General features: G+C 55.2%; 1 protein-coding gene across 1 annotated transcript in view; it reads right to left on the bottom strand.

The window, feature by feature from the left end:
• Nucleotides 1-3,678: 3,678 nt before the first annotated feature.
• The window catches only part of LOC137311628 (zinc finger protein 271-like), a 21,045-nt gene continuing 4,876 nt past the window's right edge, over nt 3,679-19,847 (bottom strand). Inside the window, exons 2-5 of the mRNA XM_067978732.1 lie at nt 18,476-18,630; nt 13,779-14,353; nt 5,691-5,850; nt 3,679-4,890 (exon numbers count right to left, since the gene is read on the bottom strand). Coding sequence (XP_067834833.1) covers nt 3,774-4,890; nt 5,691-5,850; nt 13,779-14,353; nt 18,476-18,630 — 2,007 coding nt within the window. The 3' untranslated portion in view covers nt 3,679-3,773. The remainder of the gene's footprint in view (nt 4,891-5,690; nt 5,851-13,778; nt 14,354-18,475; nt 18,631-19,847) is intronic.

Here is a 19,847-nt window from a genome sequence, read left to right as displayed (position 1 = left end):
AGGGAGTGCTGCACTGTCGGAGGGAGATGGATATACTCTAGGACTCGAGCCCCATAATCCAGGCCCACACTCCCCCCGGTCGGTGCCAGTACTGAGGGAGTGCTGCACTGTCGGAGGTGCCGTCTTTCGGACGAGACGTTAAACCGAGGGCCCCGTCTGCCCCTCTCAGGTGGGCGTAAAAAGATCCCACGGCCACGATTGGAAGAAGAGCAGAGGGGGGAGTTCTCCCCGGGGTCTTGGGGCCGATATTTATCCTTCCATCACTAAAAAAAAACACAGATTATCGGAGCATTTGTCACATGGCTGTTTGCGGGATCTTGCTGTGCGCAAAATGGCTGCCGCCATTCCTCCAACAGTGACCGCACCTGGAAAACAATTACTTCATGGGCCGTGGGGACGTCCAACTGTGTGCCTGAGGTGGGTGTCCTGATGATGCGAATCTTCCTGGTGTTAAAGCCGGGAGGACAAAGCCTTTTCTGCCTCGGTGGGAGGGCTCCCCCGGTCATCCTGAGCTCTCCCAGCTCAGGTTAGCCGCAGGAGAAACCGCGCCCACCCACCAGCCTCCCAGGACCAAGAGATCCCGGGCTTGACAACGGAGAGAAGCTCTCTTCTCCAACCTTAAAGATGTGTCTTAGCCACGATGTGGGTACGTTCGGTCCTCTGGACTCAACAGAGACCACATTCGACAAGATCAACTCCCATTCACACGGCGCCTGAAACGTCGTAAAACGTCCCCAAGGCGCTTCCCGGGAGCGTAAATCAAACAGAATTTGACACCGAGACACATAAGGAGATATTAGGGACAGGTGACCACAAGCTCGGTCGAAGAGGGAGGTTTTAAGGAGCGTCTTAAAGGAGGAGAGAGAGGGGGAGAGGTTCAGGGAGGGAATTCCAGAGCTTAGGGCCCAGGCAGCTGAAGGCACGGCCGCCAATGGTGGAGCGATGGGAATCGGGGATACGCAAGAGGCCAGAATTGGAGGAACGCAGAGATCTCGGAGGGTCGTAGGAGGTTACAGAGATAGGGAGGGGGGCGAGGGTCATGGAGGGATTTGAACAGGAGGATGAGAATTATCGGGGCTGGAGGAGGTTACAGAGATAGGGAGGGGGGCGAGGGCCATGGAGGGATTTGAACAGGAGGATGAGAATTGTAGGGGCTGGAGGAGGTTACAGAGATAGGGAGGGGGGGCGAGGGTCGTGGAGGGATTTCAACAGGAGGATGAGAATTGTAGGGGCTGGAGGAGGTTACAGAGATAGGGAGGGGGGCGAGGGCCATGGAGGGATTTGAACAGTAGGATGAGAATTGTAGGGGCTGGAGGAGGTTACAGAGATAGGGAGGGGGGCGAGGGCCATGGAGGGATTTGAACAGGAGGATGAGAATTGTAGGGGCTGGAGGAGGTTACAGAGATAGGGAGGGGGGGCGAGGGCCATGGAGGGATTTGAACAGGAGGATGAGAATTGTAGGGGCTGGAGGAGGTTACAGAGATAGGGAGGGGGGCGAGGGCCATGGAGGGATTTGAACAGGAGGATGTGAATTGTAGGGGCTGGAGGAGGTTACAGAGATAGGGAGGGGGGCGAGGGCCATGGAGGGATTTGAACAGGAGGATGAGAATTGTAGGGGCTGGAGGAGGTTACAGAGATAGGGAGGGGGGCGAGGGCCATGGAGGGATTTGAACAGGAGGATGAGAATTGTAGGGGCTGGAGGAGGTTACAGAGATAGGGAGGGGGGCTAGGGCCATGGAGGGATTTGAACAGGAGGATGAGAATTGTAGGGGCTGGAGGAGGTTACAGAGATAGGGAGGGGGGGCCGAGGGCCATGGAGGGATTTGAACAGGAGGATGAGAATTGCAGGGGCTGGAGGAGGTTACAGAGATAGGGAGGGGGGCCGAGGGCCATGGAGGGATTTGAACAGGAGGATGAGAATTGTAGGGGCTGGAGGAGGTTACAGAGATAGGGAGGGGGGCGAGGGCCATGGAGGGATTTGAACAGTAGGATGAGAATTGTAGGGGCTGGAGGAGGTTACAGAGATAGGGAGGGGGGCGAGGGCCATGGAGGGATTTGAACAGGAGGATGAGAATTGTAGGGGCTGGAGGAGGTTACAGAGATAGGGAGGGGGGGCGAGGGCCATGGAGGGATTTGAACAGGAGGATGAGAATTGTAGGGGCTGGAGGAGGTTACAGAGATAGGGAGGGGGGCGAGGGCCATGGAGGGATTTGAACAGGAGGATGAGAATTGTAGGGGCTGGAGGAGGTTACAGAGATAGGGAGGGGGGCGAGGGCCATGGAGGGATTTGAACAGGAGGATGAGAATTGTAGGGGCTGGAGGAGGTTACAGAGATAGGGAGGGGGGGCGAGGGCCATGGAGGGATTTGAACAGGAGGATGAGAATTGTCGGGGCTGGAGGAGGTTACAGAGATAGGGAGGGGCGAGGGCCATGGAGGGATTTGAACAGGAGGATGAGAATTGTCGGGGCTGGAGGAGGTTACAGAGATAGGGAGGGGGGGCGAGGGCCATGGAGGGATTTGAACAGGAGGATGAGAATTGTAGGGGCTGGAGGAGGTTACAGAGATAGGGAGGGGGGGCGAGGGCCATGGAGGGATTTGAACAGGAGGATGAGGATTGTAGGGGCTGGAGGAGGTTACAGAGATAGGGAGGGGGGGCGAGGGCCATGGAGGGATTTGAACAGGAGGATGAGAATTGTCGGGGCTGTAGGAGGTTACAGAGATAGGGAGGGGGGCGAGGGCCATGGAGGGATTTGAACAGGAGGATGAGAATTGTCGGGGCTGGAGGAGGTTACAGAGATAGGGAGGGGGGGGCGAGGGCCATGGAGGGATTTGAACAGGAGGATGAGAATTGTCGGGGCTGGAGGAGGTTACAGAGATCGGGAGGGGGGGGTGAGGGCCATGGAGGGATTTGAACAATAGGATGAGAATTGTAGGGGCTGGAGGAGGTTACAGAGATAGGGAGGGGGGCGAGGGTCATGGAGGGATTTGAACAGGAGGATGAGAATTGTAGGGGGCTGGAGGAGGTTACAGAGATAGGGAGGGGGGGCGAGGGCCATGGAGGGATTTGAACAGGAGGATGAGGATTGTAGGGGCTGGAGGAGGTTACAGAGATAGGGAGGGGGGGCGAGGGCCATGGAGGGATTTGAACAGGAGGATGAGAATTGTAGGGGCTGGAGGAGGTTACAGAGATAGGGAGGGGGGCGAGGGCCATGGAGGGATTTGAACAGGAGGATGAGAATTGTAGGGGCTGGAGGAGGTTACAGAGATAGGGAGGGGGGCGAGGGCCATGGAGGGATTTGAACAGGAGGATGAGGATTGTAGGGGCTGGAGGAGGTTACAGAGATAGGGAGGGGGGCGAGGGCCATGGAGGGATTTGAACAGGAGGATGAGAATTGTAGGGGCTGGAGGAGGTTACAGAGATAGGGAGGGGGGGCGAGGGCCATGGAGGGATTTGAACAGGAGGATGAGAATTGTCGGGGCTGGAGGAGGTTACAGAGATAGGGAGGGGGGGCGAGGGCCATGGAGGGATTTGAACAGGAGGATGAGAATTTTAAAATCGAGGCGTTCCCGGACTGGGAACCAGTGTCGGTCCAGCGAGCGCAGGGGGTGATGGGTGAACGGGACTTGGTGTGAGTTCGGATACGGGGGGGGGAGCAGGGAGTTTTGGACGAGCTGGAGTTTACGGAGGGCGGGCGATGGGAGGCCGGCCAGGAGAGCACTGGAACGGCCGAGCCGGGAAACGAGACAAATGGGGCGCGGACGAGAACCGCGCTCACCGCGGCTCGTGAATCCGCCTGTGCTTGGCGAGGTGGCTGGATTGGATGAATCGTTTGCCGCAGGCGGCGCACGTGTACGCCCGCTCGTCCCGGTGGATGCGCGCGTGCTTGGAGAGGCTGCCGCACTCGCTGAAGCCCTTGCCGCAGACGGCGCACTGGAAGGGCTTCTCGCCCGTGTGGACGCGGGCGTGGCTCTTGAGGTTGCTGGAGCGGGCGAAGACCTTGCCGCAGACGGCGCACTCGAACGGCTTCTCGCCCGTGTGGACGCGCCCGTGGCTCTTGAGGTTGCTGGCCCAGGCGAACGCCTTCCCGCACACGGCGCAGGCGAAAGGCCTGGCGCCAGGACGGCCCCCCCGCCTCGCGGGCGCCTCCTCCCCGCCCCCGTGGAGCCGTCGGTGCTTGGACAGGTTCCCGTGCTCGCTGAAGCCCTTGCCGCACACGGGGCAGGCGAAGGGCTTCTCGCCCGTGTGGACGCGGCCGTGGCTCTTGAGGTTGTTGGCGCGGGCGAATCCTTTCCCGCACGTCTCGCACTGGAAGGGCCGCTCGCCCGTGTGCACGCCCCGGTGCTTGCTGAGGTCCCGGTAGGTGGGGAAGCCGCGGCCGCAGGCCTCGCAGATGAAGGAGTCGGGCCCCGCGTGCGTCCGCTGGTGCACGGTCAGGTCGTTGGCCCGCAGGAAGCGCTTGCCGCAGGCCGGGCACGGGAAGGGCCGCTCGCCCGTGTGGATGCGCCGGTGCTTGCTCAGCGCTCCCGACTCGGCGAAGCGCTTGCCGCAGGCCGGACAGGGGAAGGGCCGCTCGCCCGTGTGGACGCGCCGGTGGCTGGTGAGGCTGTAGTGCCGGGCGAAACGCTTGCCGCACTCGCCGCACTGGAAGGGCCGCTCGCCGCTGTGGCCGCGCCGGTGCCGCAGGAGGTTGTTGGACTGGGCGAAGCTTTGGCCGCAGACGCCGCACTGGAAGGGCCGCTGGCCGCGGAGGCGGCGCCGGTGCGTCGGGGGCGGGCCGGCCTCTTCCTCCTCCGCGTCCAGCGGCCGGCCGACGGCGTCACCGGCTCCCGGGGCTGCCTCCGTCGGGACGTCCGCCTCGACCGTCGTCTCCATGTGGCGCAGCGAAAACCTTTTGGAGAATGAAAGAGGAAAGAAAGCACCCATCGTCAAACAAGGGCCGGCGTTTACAGGGCGGCGATCACAGGAGGGGCACGGGTTGGGGGATTTAGCACCAGGCTGAAGGCTTCAGTCTGATCATTTATAACACAAAAAAAACCACCCAATTTAAGGCAGGGCAAGTGGCCGCCATCTTAGTGCGGGGCAGTCCCAGTCACCATGACAAAAGACCAAGGCAAGGCGGCCGCCATCTTAGTGCGGGGCAATCCCCCCAGTCACTTCAATGAAAGACCAAGGCAGCCGGCCGCCATCTTGGTGCGGGGCAGTCCACGGGGGGTCCGCCATCTTGGTGCGGGGCAAGTCACAGTGGCCGCCAGCTGGTTGAAGGGCAGTCCCCAGTCACCATGATGAAAGACCAAGGGCAGCTTGCCGCCATCTTGGTGCGGGGCAATTCCCCCCAACCGCCATCTTGGTGCGGGGCAGTCCCCTCACACCCGCCATCTTGGTGCGGGGCAGTCCCCCCCCCACACCCGCCATCTTAGTGCGGGGCAATCCTCCAGTCACCATTGTGAAAGACTCAGGCGGCCGGCCGCCATCTTGGTGCGGGGCAGTCCACCCACCCGCCATCTTGTTGCGGGGCAGTCAGTCCCTCCTCTCCACCACCGCCATTTTAGGAGCGGCTGTTCCCGCTCCCTGATTGATGGCCGCCCGCCTTCTGCTTTAAATAAAGTCCCTTCCTCCCTCCTCCGATTCCCGGTAACGGAGCAATAAAACATTAATCACCCCCCCGGACCCTCCCCCCCGATCACTCACTCGGTGTGAAAAGGGCGCCGCTTTGTCCTTTCGCCGCCTCCTTCCCGACTCGGCGCAGCTGCTCCTCCCCCTCCCCCCCCCCCCCCCGGAGAGAGAGACAGGCCCCGCCCCCAGTGTGCTGCGCAGGCGCGGCCGCTCCGCTCGGCCCCGCCCCCCTCCGCTCAAATCAATAGAGCGGTTTCACCCGCGCGGGGCAGTCTGGGTAGCGGGCGCCGCCATTGCTGCCCGGCCTGGGGCAGTAACTCTGGAGAGTGATTGACAGGAGGGAACTGGGAGGGGGAGGGAACTGGGGGGGGGTGGGGTGGAACTTGGGGGGGGGGAGGGAACTGGGGGGGGGAAGGGGTCACAGCCAACGACCGCTCGCATTTAATGCAGAAAAACATCCCCAAGGCCCTTCACAATAAAATCTGGCAACCCCACCACATTATTTTGTTCTAATTCATTCTCGGGATGTGGGCGAGGCCGGCATTTATTGCCCATCCCTAATTGCCCCTTGAGAAGGTGGTGGTGAGTCGCCTTCTTGAACCGCTGCAGTCCGTGTGGTGAAGGTTCTCCCACAGTGCTGTTAGGAAGGGAGCTCCAGGATTTTGACCCAGCGACGATGAAGGAACGGCCGATATATTTCCAAGTCGGGATGGTGTGTGACTCGGAGGGGAACGTGCAGGTGGTGTTGTTCCCATGTACCTGCTGCTCTTGTCCTTCTAGGTGGTAGAGGTGGTGGGTTTGGGAGGTGCTGTCGAAGAAGCCTTGGCGAGTTGCTGCAGTGCATCCTGTGGATGGTACACACTGCAGCCACTGTGCACCGGTGGTGAAGGGAGTGAATGTTTAGGGTGGTGGATGGGGTGCCAATCAAGTGGGCTGCTTTGTCCTGGATGGTGTCGAGCTTCTTGAGTGTTGTTGGAGCTGCACTCATCCAGGCAAGTGGAGAGTATTCCATCACACTCCTGACTTGTGCCTTGTACAAGGTGGAAAGGCTCTGGGAAGTCAGGAGGTGAGTCACTCGACGCAGAATACCCAGCCTCTGACCTGCTCTTGAAGCCACAGTATTTATGTGGCTGGTCCAGTTAAGTTTCTGGTCAATGGTGACCCCCAGGATGTTGATGGTGGGGGATTCGGCGATGGTAATGCCATTGAATGTCAAGGGGAGGTGGTTAAACTATCTCTTGTTGGAGATGGTCATTGCCTGGCACTTGTCTGGCGTGAAAGTTACTTGCCACTTATGAGCCCAAGCCTGGATGTTGTCCAGGTCTTGCTGCATGCGGGCTCGGACTGCTTCATTATCTGAGGGGTTGCGAATGGAACTGAACACTGCAATCATCAGCGAACATCCCCATTTCTGACCTTATGACGGAGGGAAGGTCATTGATGAAGCAGCTGAAGATGGTTGGGCCGAGGACACTGCCCTGAGGAACTCCTGCAGCAATGCCCTGGGGCTGAGATGATTGGCCTCCAACAACCAATACCATCTTCCTTTGTGCTAGGTATGACTCCAGCCACTGGAGAGTTTTCCCCCTGATTCCCATTGACTTCAATTTTACCAGGGCTCCTTGGTGCCACACTCGGTCAAATGCTGCCTTGAAGTCAAGGGCAGTCACTCTCACCTCACCTCTGGAATTCAGCTCTTTTGTCCATGTTTGGACCAAGGCTGTAATGAGGTCTGGAGCCGAGTGGTCCTGGCGGAACCCAAACTGAGCATCGGTGAGCAGGTTATTGGTGTGGAGATGCCGGTGATGGACTGGGGTTGACAATTGTAAACAATTTTACAACACCAAGTTATAGTCCAGCAATTTTATTTTAAATTCACAAGCTTTCGGAGACTTCCTCCTTCCTCAGGTAAATGTTCAGGAGCTCCTTGAAGCCTACGCATTTATACAGGTTATTGGTGAGTAAGTGCCGCTTGATAGCACTGTCGACGACACCTTCTATCACTTTGCTGATGATTGAGAGTAGACTGATGGGGCGGTAATTGGCCGGATTGGATTTGTCCTGCTTTTTGTGGACAGGACATACCTGGGCAATTTTCCACATTGTCGGGTAGATGCCAGTGTTGTCACTGCACTGGAACAGCTTGGCTAGAGGCGCAGCTAGTTCTGGAGCACAAGTCTTCAGCACTACAGCCGGGATGTTGTCGGGGCCCATAGCCTTTGCTGTATCCAGTACACTCAGCCATTTCTTGATATCACGTGGAGTGAATCGAATTGGCTGAAGACTGGCTTCTGTGATGGTGGGGATATCAGGAGGAGGCCGAGATGGATCATCCACTCGGCACTTCTGGCTGAAGATGGTTGCAAACGCTTCAGCCTTGTCTTTTGCACTCACGTGCTGGACTCCACCATCATTGAGGATGGGGATGTTTGCAGAGCCTCCTCCTCCCGTTAGTTGTTTAATTGTCCACCACCATTCACGACTGGATGTGGCAGGACTGCAGAGCTTTGATCTGATCCATTGGTTGTGGAATCGCTTAGCTCTGTCTATAGCATGTTGCTTCCGCTGTTTAGCATGCATGTAGTCCTGTGTTGTAGCTTCACCAGGTTGGCACCTCATTTTTAGGTATGCCTGGTGCTGCTCCTGGCATGCTCTTCTACACTCCTCATTGAACCAGGGTTGATCCCCTGGCTTGTTGGTAATGGTAGAGTGAGGAATATGCCGGGCCATGAGGTTACAGATTGTGCTGGAATACAATTCTGCTGCTGCTGATGGCCCACAGCGTCTCATGGATGCCCAGTTTTGAGCTGCTAGATCTGTTCTGAATCTGTCCCATTTAGCACGGTGATAGTGCCACACAACAGGTTGGATGGTGTCCTCAGTGTGAAGACGGGACTTCATCTCCACAAGGACTGTGCGGTGGTCAATCCTACCAATACTGTCATGGACAGATGCATCTGCGACAGGTAGATTGGTGAGGACGAGGTCAAGTAGGTTCTTCCCTCATGTTGGTTCGCTCACCACCTGCCGCAGGCCCAGTCTGGCAGCTATGTCCTTCAGGACTCGGCCAGCTCGGTCAGTGGTGGTGTTACCGAGCCACTCTTGGTGATGGACATTGAAGTCCCCCACCCAGAGTACATTCTGTGCCCTTGCTACCCTCAGTGCTTCTCAACATGGAGGTGGACTGATTCATCAGCTGAGGGAGGGCGGTAGGTGGTAATCAGCAGGAGGTTTCCTTGCCCATGTTTGACCTGATGCCATGAGATTTCATGGGGTCCAGAGTCAATGTTGAGGACTCCCAGGGCCACTCCCTCCTGACTGTATATCACTGTACCGCCACCTCTGGTGGGTCTGTCCTGCCGGTGGGACAGGACATACCCAGGGCTGGTGATGGAAGAGTCTGGGATGTTGGCTGAAAGGTATGATTCTGTGAGTATGGCTATGTCAGGCTGTTGCTTGACTAGTCTGTGGGACAGCTCTCCCAATTTTAGCACAAGTCTCTAGATGTTAGTGAAGAGGACTTTGCAGGGTCGACTGGGCTTGGTTTGCCGTTGTCGTGTCCAGTGGTCTGTCCAGTTTTATCCTTGTTATGACTTTTTTTAGCGAGATTGTGCAACTGAGTGTCTTGCTGGGCCATTTCAGAGGGCAATTAAGAATCAACCACATTGCTGTGGGTCTGGAGTCACATATAGGCCAGACCGGGTAAGGACGGCAGGTTTCCTTCCCTAAAGGACATTCGTGAACCAGATGGATTTTTACGACAATCCGGTAGTTTCATGGCCATCATTACTGATACTTGTATTTTTTTAATTCCAGATTTTTTATTTAATTAATTGAATTTAAATTCCCCAGCTGCCGTGGTGGGATTTAAACTCATGACTCCGGATTATTAGTCCTGGCCCTCTCGATTACTAGTCCGGTGACACAACCACTATGCTACCGTACCCAGTGTATAGATACAGAGATATTAGGACAGGTGACCACAAGCTTGGTCAAAGAGGGCGGTTTTAAGGTGCGTCTTAAAGGAGAGAGAGAGGGGGAGAGGTTTAGGGAGGGAATTCCAGAGATTAGGGCCCAGACAGCTGAAGGCACGGCCGCCAATGGTGGAGCGATGGGAATCGGGGATACGCAAGAGGCCGGAATTGGAGCAGCGCAGAGATCTCGGAGGGTCGTAGGAGGTTACAGAGATAGGGAGGGGGGGGCGAGGGCCATGGAGGGGTTTGAACAGGAGGATGAGAATTGTAGGGGCTGGAGGAGGTTACAGAGATAGGGAGGGGGGCGAGGGCCATGGAGGGGTTTGAACAGGAGGATGAGAATTGTAGGGGCTGGAGGAGGTTACAGAGATAGGGAGGGGGGGGCGAGGGCCATGGAGGGATTTGAACAGGAGGATGAGAATTGTAGGGGCTGGAGGAGGTTACAGAGATAGGGAGGGGGGCGAGGGCCATGGAGGGATTTGAACAGGAGGATGAGAATTGTAGGGGCTGGAGGAGGTTACAGAGATAGGGAGGGGGGGGCGAGGGCCATGGAGGGATTTGAACAGGAGGATGAGAATTGTAGGGGCTGGAGGAGGTTACAGAGATAGGGAGGGGGGCGAGGGCCATGGAGGGATTTGAACAGGAGGATGAGAATTGTAGGGGCTGGTGAAGGTTACAGAGATAGGGAGGGGGGCGAGGGCCATGGAGGGATTTGAACAGGAGGATGAGAATTGTAGGGACTGGAGGAGGTTACAGAGATAGGGAGGGGGGCGAGGGCCATGGAGGGATTTGAACAGGAGGATGAGAATTGTAGGGGCTGGAGGAGGTTACAGAGATAGGGAGGGGGGGCGAGGGCCTTGGAGGGATTTGAACAGGAGGATGAGAATTGTAGGGGCTGGAGGAGGTTACAGAGATAGGGAGGGGGGCGAGGGTCATGGAGGGATTTGAACAGGAGGATGAGAATTGTAGGGGCTGGAGGAGGTTACAGAGATAGGGAGGGGGGGCGAGGGCCATGGAGGGATTTGAACAGGAGGATGAGAATTGTAGGGGCTGGAGGAGGTTACAGAGATAGGGAGGGGGGGCGAGGGCCATGGAGGGATTTGAACAGGAGGATGAGAATTGTAGGGACTGGAGGAGGTGACAGAGATAGGGAGGGGGGCGAGGGCCATGGAGGGATTTGAACAGGAGGATGAGAATTGTAGGGGCTGGAGGGGGTTACAGAGATAGGGAGGGGGGGCGAGGGCCATGGAGGGATTTGAACAGGAGGATGAGAATTGTAGGGACTGGAGGAGGTTACAGAGATAGGGAGGGGGGCGAGGGCCATGGAGGGATTTGAACAGGAGGATGAGAATTGTAGGGACTGGAGGAGGTTACAGAGATAGGGAGGGGGGGGCGAGGGCCATGGAGGGATTTGAACAGGAGGATGAGAATTGTAGGGGCTGGAGGAGGTTACAGAGATAGGGAGGGGGGGGCGAGGGCCATGGAGGGATTTGAACAGGAGGATGAGAATTGTAGGGGCTGGAGGAGGTTACAGAGATAGGGAGGGGGGCGAGGGCCATGGAGGGATTTGAACAGGAGGATGAGAATTGTAGGGGCTGGAGGAGGTTACAGAGATAGGGAGGGGGGGGCGAGGGCCATGGAGGGATTTGAACAGGAGGATGAGAATTGTAGGGGCTGGAGGAGGTGACAGAGATAGGGAGGGGGGGGCGAGGGCCATGGAGGGATTTGAACAGGAGGATGAGAATTGTAGGGGCTGGAGGAGGTTACAGAGATAGGGAGGGGGGGCGAGGGCCATGGAGGGATTTGAACAGGAGGATGAGAATTGTAGGGGCTGGAGGAGGTTACAGAGATAGGGAGGGGGGCGAGGGCCATGGAGGGATTCGAACAGGAGGATGAGAATTGTAGGGACTGGAGGAGGTTACAGAGATAGGGAGGGGGGCGAGGGCCATGGAGCGATTTGAACAGGAGGATGAGAATTGTAGGGGCTGGAGGAGGTTACAGAGATAGGGAGGGGGGGCGAGGGCCATGGAGGGGTTTGAACAGGAGGATGAGAATTTTAAAATCGAGGCGTTCCCGGACCGGGAACCAGTGTCGGTCCAGCGAGCACAGGGGGTGATGGGTGAACGGGACTCGGTGTGAGTTCGGATACTGGGGGGGAGCAGGAGTTTTGGACGAGCTGGAGTTTACGGAGGGTGGACGATGGGAGGCCGGCCAGGAGAGCACTGGAATAGTCGAGTCTGGAGGCGACAAAGGGCACGGGTGAGGGTCTCAGCAGCGGACGAGCTGAGGCAGGGGGCGGAGACGGGCCATGATACGGAGGCGGTCTCGGTGACAGAGCGGATACGGGGGGTCAGGAGCTCAGCTCGGGGTCAAATCGGACGCCAAGGTCGCGAACGGCCTGGTCCGGCCTCAGACAGAGGCCGGGGAGAGGGATGGGGTCGGTGGCTTGGGGAACGGAGTCTGCGGCGGGGACCGCAGGGAATGGAGTCCGCCTTCCCGATATTTAATTGGGAGGAAACCTTTGGACATCCAACACTGGATGTCGGACAAGCCGTGCGAGTCAGAGGCAGTGGAGGGGTCGAGGGGGTGATGGTGAGGTCGAGCTGGGTGTCGTCTCTGTGGAATCTGATGCCCCCTCTGTGAGTGGGCATCGCCCGCAGCGCAGACTGTACTCAGACAGTAGCAAAACGTTAAATCAAAACAGTTTATTTAACTCACAAAATCTGTTTCAAAATAGCACTCGGCCGCGAAAGCTGGCTCGTTGCTCATTATTCCCAACTTGCAGCCGTGAGTGAAGCTCCTATTTAAGCTCACGCAAGTCTGCAGCCACCGGCTCGCTGAAACGTCAGTCGGGAGGTGCCGTCTTCCGGACGAGACGTTAAACCGAGGGCCCCGTCTGCCCCTCTCGGGTGGGTGTAAAAGATCCCACGGCCCACTATTGGAAGAAGAGGAGGGGGTGGGGGAGTTCTCCTCGATGTCCTTCAAATCTTTCAAAACCGATGAGCTGGTCATTTGTCACATTGCAGTTTGTGGGATCTTGCTGTGCGCAAATTAGCTGCCGCGTTTCCTACATTACAAATAGTGACTACACTTTAAAAAAAAACGCACTCCATCGGCTGTGAAACGCTTTGGGTCGTCCTGAGGTCGTGAAAGGTGCGACAGAAATGGGAGTCTTTCTTTCTGGAATCCTTTTCCCTCTTTTTTTCTTTCACTCTTTCCCTTTCTTTCCCTCTCACTCTCGTTCTCTCTCTATCTATCTCTCTTTTCCTATTACTCTCTCTCCATCTCTCTTTATCTATTTCTCTCTCTCTTTTTCCATTTCTCTCTATCTTTGGTTCTATATCTTTCTTTTTCTCTTTCTCTCTCTCTCTCCATCTCTCTTTTTCTCTTTCTCTCTATCTGTGGTTCTCTATCTCTCTTTTTCTATTTCTCTCTATCTCTCTTTTTCTATTTCTCTCTCTCTATCTCTCTCTCTCTATCTTTCTTTTTCTATTTCTCTCTATCTCTCTTTTTCTATTTCTCTCTCTCCATCTCTCTTTTTCTATTTCTCTCTATCTGTGGTTCTCTATCTCTCCTTTTCTCTTTCTCTCTCTCTCTCTCTTTCTCTCTCTCTCTATCTCTCTTTCTCTCTCTCTCCATCTCTCTTTTTCTATTTCTCTCTCTTTTTCCATTTCTCTCTCTCTCCATCTCTTTCTCTCTTTTTTTCTATTTCTCTCTCTCTCCATCTCTCTTTCTCTCTCTCTCTTTTTCCATTTCTCTATCTCTCTTTTTCCATTTCTCTCTCTCTATCTCTCTTTTTCTATTTCTCTCTCTATCTCTCTTTTTCCATTTCTCTCTCTCTCCATCTCTCTTTTTCCATTTCTCTCCATCCGTGGTTCTCTCTCTCTTTTTCTATTTCTCTCTCTCTCCATCTCTCTTTTTCTATTTCTCTCTCTCTCCATCTCTCTTTTTCTATTTCTCTCTCTCTCTCCATCTCTCTTTTTCCATTTCTCTCTCTCTCCATCTCTCTTTTTCCATTTCTCTCTCTCTCCATCTCTCTTTTTCCATTTCTCTCTCTCCATCTCTCTTTTCCCATTTCTCTCCCTCTGCCGCTCTCACTCTCCCTCTCTCTTTCTTTCCCGCTGCGTTATAAGCCCTCCCCGGGCGCTTCGATGGGGGCTGGGCGCGCGGGGCACTGGGGCGCGGGGTCAGGAGCGGAGCTGGCACGGACTGACCCCACCCCTCCTGGGCCGGGCGTGCGTGCGCTGGTGGCTGACCAGCCCGCCGCGCTGGCTGAATCCCCGCCCGCACAGGGGGCAGGGCTTCTCGCCCGTGTGCGTGCGCTGGTGGCTGGCGTGCCCGCTGCGCTGGGCGAAACCCTTGCCGCACTGGCCGCAGCGGAAGGGCTTCTCGCCGGTGTGCAGCCGCTGGTGCAGCTGCAGGGTCTTGGCGTACGCAAAGCCCTTGCCGCACTGCCCGCAGGCGAAGGGCTTGCCGCCGCTGTGGCGCCGCTGGTGGCTGCTCAGGTTGCTGGAGGTGACGAAACGTTTCCCGCAGCTCCAGCACTCGAAGGGCTTCTCCCCGGTGTGGACGCGGTGATGCCTCTCCACCTCCGACGGCCGGCTGAAGGTTTTGCCGCAGACCGGGCACCGGTAGGCGTGCTTCCCGCGCGGGGCGGCCGACCCCCCGCTTCGTAGCCGCTGGTGGCCGATCGGCGCCCGGAGTGGAGTCCATCCTCTCCCGGCCCTCTCGGAACGATGGGGCCCGCGGTCCGTGTGGGCAGACCTGAGGAGACCAAAAAAATCCCGAGATTTCAACGTGGGAAAAGGAACGAGAACTCTGGTCTCCAGACTGCACTCAATTCTGGTCTCCATATACCTTGGTTAGACCACACTTGGAGCACTGTGCACAGTTCTGGTCTCCATATACCTTGGTTAGACCACACTTGGAGCACTGTGCACAGTTCTGGTCTCCACATACCTTGGTTAGACCACACTTGGAGCACTGTGCACAGTTCTGGTCTCCATATACCTTGGTTAGACCACACTTCGAGCACTGTGTACAGTTCAGGTCTCCATATACCTTGGTTAGACCACACTTGGAGCACTGTGCACAGTTCCGGTCTCCATATACCTTGGTTAGACCACACTTGGAGCACTGTGCACAGTTCCGGTCTCCATATACCTTGGTTAGACCACACTTGGAGCACTGTGCACAGTTCTGGTCTCCGTATACCTTGGTTAGACCACACTTGGAGCACTGTGTACACTTCTGGTATCCATATAATTTGGTTAGACCACACTTGGAGCACTGTGTACACTTCTGGTATCCATATAACTTGATTAGACCACACTTGGAGCACTGTGCACAGTTCTGGTCTCCATATACCTTGGTTAGACCACACTGGGAGCACTGTGCACAGTTCTGGACTCCACATACCTTGGTTAGCCCACACTTGGAGCACTTTGCACAGTTCTGGTCTCCATATACCTTGGTTAGACCACATTTGGAGCACTGTGTACAGTTCTGGTGTCCATATTATAGGAAGGATATAGAGGCACTGGAGAAGGTTAAAAAAAAGATTCACAAGGATGATACCAGAACTGAGAGGTTATAACTATCAGGAAAGGCTGAACAGACTGGGGCTCTTTTCTCTAGAAAAAAGACTGAGAGGTGACCTGATAGAGGTCTTTAAGATTATGAAAGGGTTCGATGGGGTAGACGTAGAGAAGACTTGAGGAGAAGACCAGATTAGGGTCCATAAATATGAAATTGTCACTAATAAATCCAATCGGGGAATTCAGGAGAAACTTCTTTCCCCAGAGAGTGGTGAGAATGTGGAACTCGCTCCCACAAGGAGTAGTTGAGGCGAATAGTGCAGATGGATTTAAGGGGAAGCTGGATAAACACATGAGGGAGAAAGGAATAGAAGGATGGGGTGAGAGGGTGAGATGGAGTAGGGAGGGAGGAGGCTCGTGTGGAGCATAAACACCGGGATAGACCTGTTGGGCCGAATGACTTCCGTGCTTTAGTTTCGACATAACTCGACGTAACTCCCATTCACACAGTGCCTTTAACATAGTAAAAGCGTCCCCAAGGCCCTTCCCAGGAGCGATTATCAAACACAATCTGACCCCGAGACACATAAGGAGATATTAGGACAGGTGACCAAAAGCTCGGTCGAAGAGATCGATTTTAAGGACCGTCTTAAAGGAGGAAAGAGAGAGAGGGAGAGGTTTAGGGAGGGAATTCCAGAGCTTCGGGCACACCAATCTATTCCATCAGAAAGTGCCACCAGGGATACCAGCACCCAAGCTGGAAGGCCGCCATCTTGGTGCGGGGCAATTCCCAAGTCACCATTATGAAAGACCTTGTCGACCGGCCGCCATCTTGCTGCAGGGCAGTTCCCCCAGTATAAGACCAAGGCAAGGCAGCCGCCATCTTGGTGCGGGGCAGTCCCCCAGTCACCATTATGAAAGACCTTGTCGACCGGCCGCCATCTTGCTGCAGGGCAGTCCCCCCAGTATAAGACCAAGGCAAGGCAGCCGCCATCTTGGTGTGGGGCAGTCCCCCAGTCACCATTATGAAAGACCTTGTCGAGCGGCCGCCATCTTGCTGCGGGGCAATGCCCAGTCACTATTATGATGTGGAGATGCCGGTGATGGACTGGGGTGGACAAATGTAAGGAATCTTCCAACACCAGGTTATAGTCCAACAGTTTTATTTGAAAATCACAAGCTTTCGGAGGCTTTCTCCTTCGTCAGGTGTGTGTGGGATTCCTTGAAATTTGCCGCATATATAGACAGAGAACAATGCCTGGTGATTACAGATAATCTTTCCAACTGCCCCTTATCAAGGCAATCAAAGGAATTGAATAGTGTTCAGACAGAGAGACATTAGATACAAGAATACTGAATACACAAAAGGTCAGAACCCAAAGACAGAGAGAGAGAGAAACATCCGAAAGGAAGAGAAAGAGCGAGAATGACCCGTTGTATTAAAAACAGATAACTTTTTTTTCCGCTGGTGGGGTTACGTGTAGCGTGACATGAACCCAAGATCCCGGTTGAGGCCGTCCTCATGGGTGCGGAACTTGGCTATCAATTTCTGCTCGGTGATTTTGCGTTGTCGTGTGTCTCGAAGGCCGCCTTGGAGAACGCTTACCCGAAGATCGGTGGCTGAATGTCCTTGACTGCTGAAGTGTTCCCCGACTGGGAGGGAACCCTCCTGTCTGGCGATTGTTGCGCGGTGTCCGTTCATCCGTTGTCGCAGCGTCTGCATGGTCTCGCCAATGTACCATGATCCGGGGCATCCTTTCCTGCAACGTATGAGGTAGACAACGTTGGCCATGTACCTGGTGGGTGGTGTCCTCTCGTGTGATGGTGGTATCTGTGTCGATGATCAGGCATGTCTTGCAGAGGTTACCGTGGCAGGGTTGTGTGGTGTCGTGGACGCAGTTCTCCTGAAAGTTGGGTAATTTGCTGCAAGCGATGGTCTGTTTGAGGTTAGGTGGCTGTTTGAAGACGAGTAGTGGTAAGCGTTCTCCAAGGCGGCCTTCGAGACACACGACAACGCAAAATCGTCGAGCCGAAATTGATAGCCAAGTTCCGCACCCATGAGGACGGCCTCAACCGGGATCTTGGGTTCATGTCACGCTACACGTAACCCCACCAGCGAAAAAAAGTTATCTGTTTTTAATACAACGGGACATTCTCTCTCTTTCTCTTCCTTTCGGATGTTTCTCTCTCTCTCTCTCTCTGTCTTTGGGTTCTGACCGTTTGTGTATTCAGTAGTCTTGGATGTAATGTCTCTCTGTCTGAACACTATTCAACTCCTTTGATTGCCTTGATAAGGGGCAGTTGGAAAGATTATCTGTAATCACCAGGCATTGTTCTCTGACCATAAATGCGGTACCTTTCATGGAATCCCACACTCACCTGACTAAGGAGGAAACCTCCAAAAGCTTGTGATTTCAAATAAAGCTGTTGGACTGCAACCTGGTGTTGTGCGACTCCTTACACCAGTCACCATTATCTCTGTGTTTTTTTTGGTTGTTTGTATATTCGGTGGCCCTGTAGGGAACACCTCTCTGTCTGTACACTGTGATTGCCGTGGCAACGGGCAGTTGGAAAGACTTTCTGTGATCACCAGGCATTGTTCTGTGATTTATAAATGCGAAAGGTTCGAGGATTTCTTGACATTCACCCGAGGAAGGAGGAAGCCTCCGAAAGCTTGTGTTTTCAAATAAAATTGTTGGACTATAACTTGGTGTTGTAAAATTGTTTACAACCACGATGAAAGACCTTGTCGAGCGGCAGCCATCTTGTTGCGGAGCAGTCCCCCCCACCGGCCATCTTGGTGCGGGGCAATCCCCACTCACTATAATGAAAGATCAAGGCGGCCGGCCGCCATCTTGTTGCGGGGCAGACCACCCCCCCCACCCGCCATCTTGCTGCGGGGCAATCCCCACTCACGATAATGAAAGCTCAAGACGGCCGGCCGCCATCTTGGTGCGGGGCAGACCCCCCACCCGCCATCTTGCTGCGGGGCAATCCCAACTCACGATAATGAAAGATCAAGGCGGCCGGCCGCCATCTTGGTGCGGGGCAGTCCCCCCACCCGCCATCTTGCTGCGGGGCAATCCCCACTCACTAAAATGAAAGATCAAGGCGGCCGGCCGCCATCTTGGTGCGGGGCAGTCCCCCCCACCACCCGCCATCTTGTTGCGGGGCAGTCAGTCCCTCCTCTCCACCACCGCCATTTTAGGAGCGGCTGTTCCCGCTCCCTGATTGATGGCCGCCCGCCTTCTGCTTTAAATAAAGTCCCTTCCTCCCTCCTCCGATTCCCGGTAACGGAGCAATAAAACATTAATCACCCCCCCGGACCCCTCCCCCCCCGATCACTCACTCGGTGTGAAAAGGGCGCCGCTTTGTCCTTTCGCCGCCTCCTTCCCGACTCGGCGCAGCTGCTCCTCCCCCTCCCCCCCCCCGGAGAGAGAGACAGGCCCCGCCCCCAGTGTGCTGCGCAGGCGCGGCCGCTCCGCTCGGCCCCGCCCCCCTCCGCTCAAATCAATAGAGCGGTTTCACCCGCGCGGGGCAGTCTGGGTAGCGGGCGCCGCCATTGCTGCCCGGCCTGGGGCAGTAACTCTGGAGAGTGATTGACAGGAGGGAACTGGGAGTGGGAGGGAACTGGGAGGGGGAGGGAACTGGGGGGCGGGGGGAACTGGGGGGCGGGGGGAACTGGGGGGGGTGACATCGACACTACAGCACAGGAAACAGGCCATTCGGCCCAACAGGTCTATCCCAGTGTTTACTCTCCACACGAGCCTCCTCCCTCCCTCCTCCATCTCACCCTCTCACCCTATCCTTCTATTCCTTTCTCCCTCATGTGTTTATCCAGCTTCCCCTTAAATCCATCTACACTATTCACCTCAACTACTCCTTGTGGGAGTGAGTTCCACATTCTCACCACTCTCTGGGGAAAGAAGTTTCTCCTGAATTCCCGATTGGATTTATTACTGACTATCTTATATTTATGGCCCCCTAGTTCTGGTCTCCCCCACAAGGGGAAACATCTTCTCTACGTCTACCCCATCGAACCCTTTCATAATCTTAAAGACCTCCATCAGGTCACCCATCAGACTTGCCTTTTCCCCAGCCTGTTCAGTCTTTCCTGATAAGTATAATCTCTCCGTTCTGGCATCGTACTTGTGAATCTTTTTTTGCACCCTCTCCAACGGTTTTTTAAAAAAACACTGCAATAATTCACTTTCGCCTCCCACCGCTCGAAGCTTTCCTCGAGTGAGAGGAAAGGATATAAAAAGCAGAAAATGCTGGAAATTTTAACCTCTTCCTACATTCTCCAATCTCACACCTATCTTAACTACCCTGGAGAACATAAGAAATAGGAGCAGGAGTAGGCCATTCGGCCCCTCGAGCCTGCTCCGCCATTCAATCAGATCATGGCTGATCTTCGATCTCAACTCCACTTTCCCGCCTGATCCCCATATCCCTCAATTCCCTTCGGGACCAAAATTCTTTCAATGTCAGCCTTGAATATTGGAGTACTGGACACAGTTTTGGTCTCCATATTTTAGAATCATAGAAAGGTTACAGCACAGAACGAGGCCATTTGGCCCATCGAGTCCGTGCTGGCTCTTTGCAAGAGCAATCCAGCTAGTCCCACTCCCCCGCCCTATCCCCGTAGCCCTGCAAATTTTTTCCCTTCAAGTACTTATCCAGTTCCCTTTTGAAGGTCATGATTGAATCTGCCTCCACCT

Source organism: Heptranchias perlo, unplaced genomic scaffold (assembly GCF_035084215.1).
Source record: "Heptranchias perlo isolate sHepPer1 unplaced genomic scaffold, sHepPer1.hap1 HAP1_SCAFFOLD_374, whole genome shotgun sequence".
In the NCBI taxonomy this organism is placed as follows: domain Eukaryota; kingdom Metazoa; phylum Chordata; class Chondrichthyes; order Hexanchiformes; family Hexanchidae; genus Heptranchias; species Heptranchias perlo.
The sequence above is the reverse complement of the archived record's forward strand: the minus strand, read 5'-3'. Positions and strand labels throughout refer to the sequence as shown.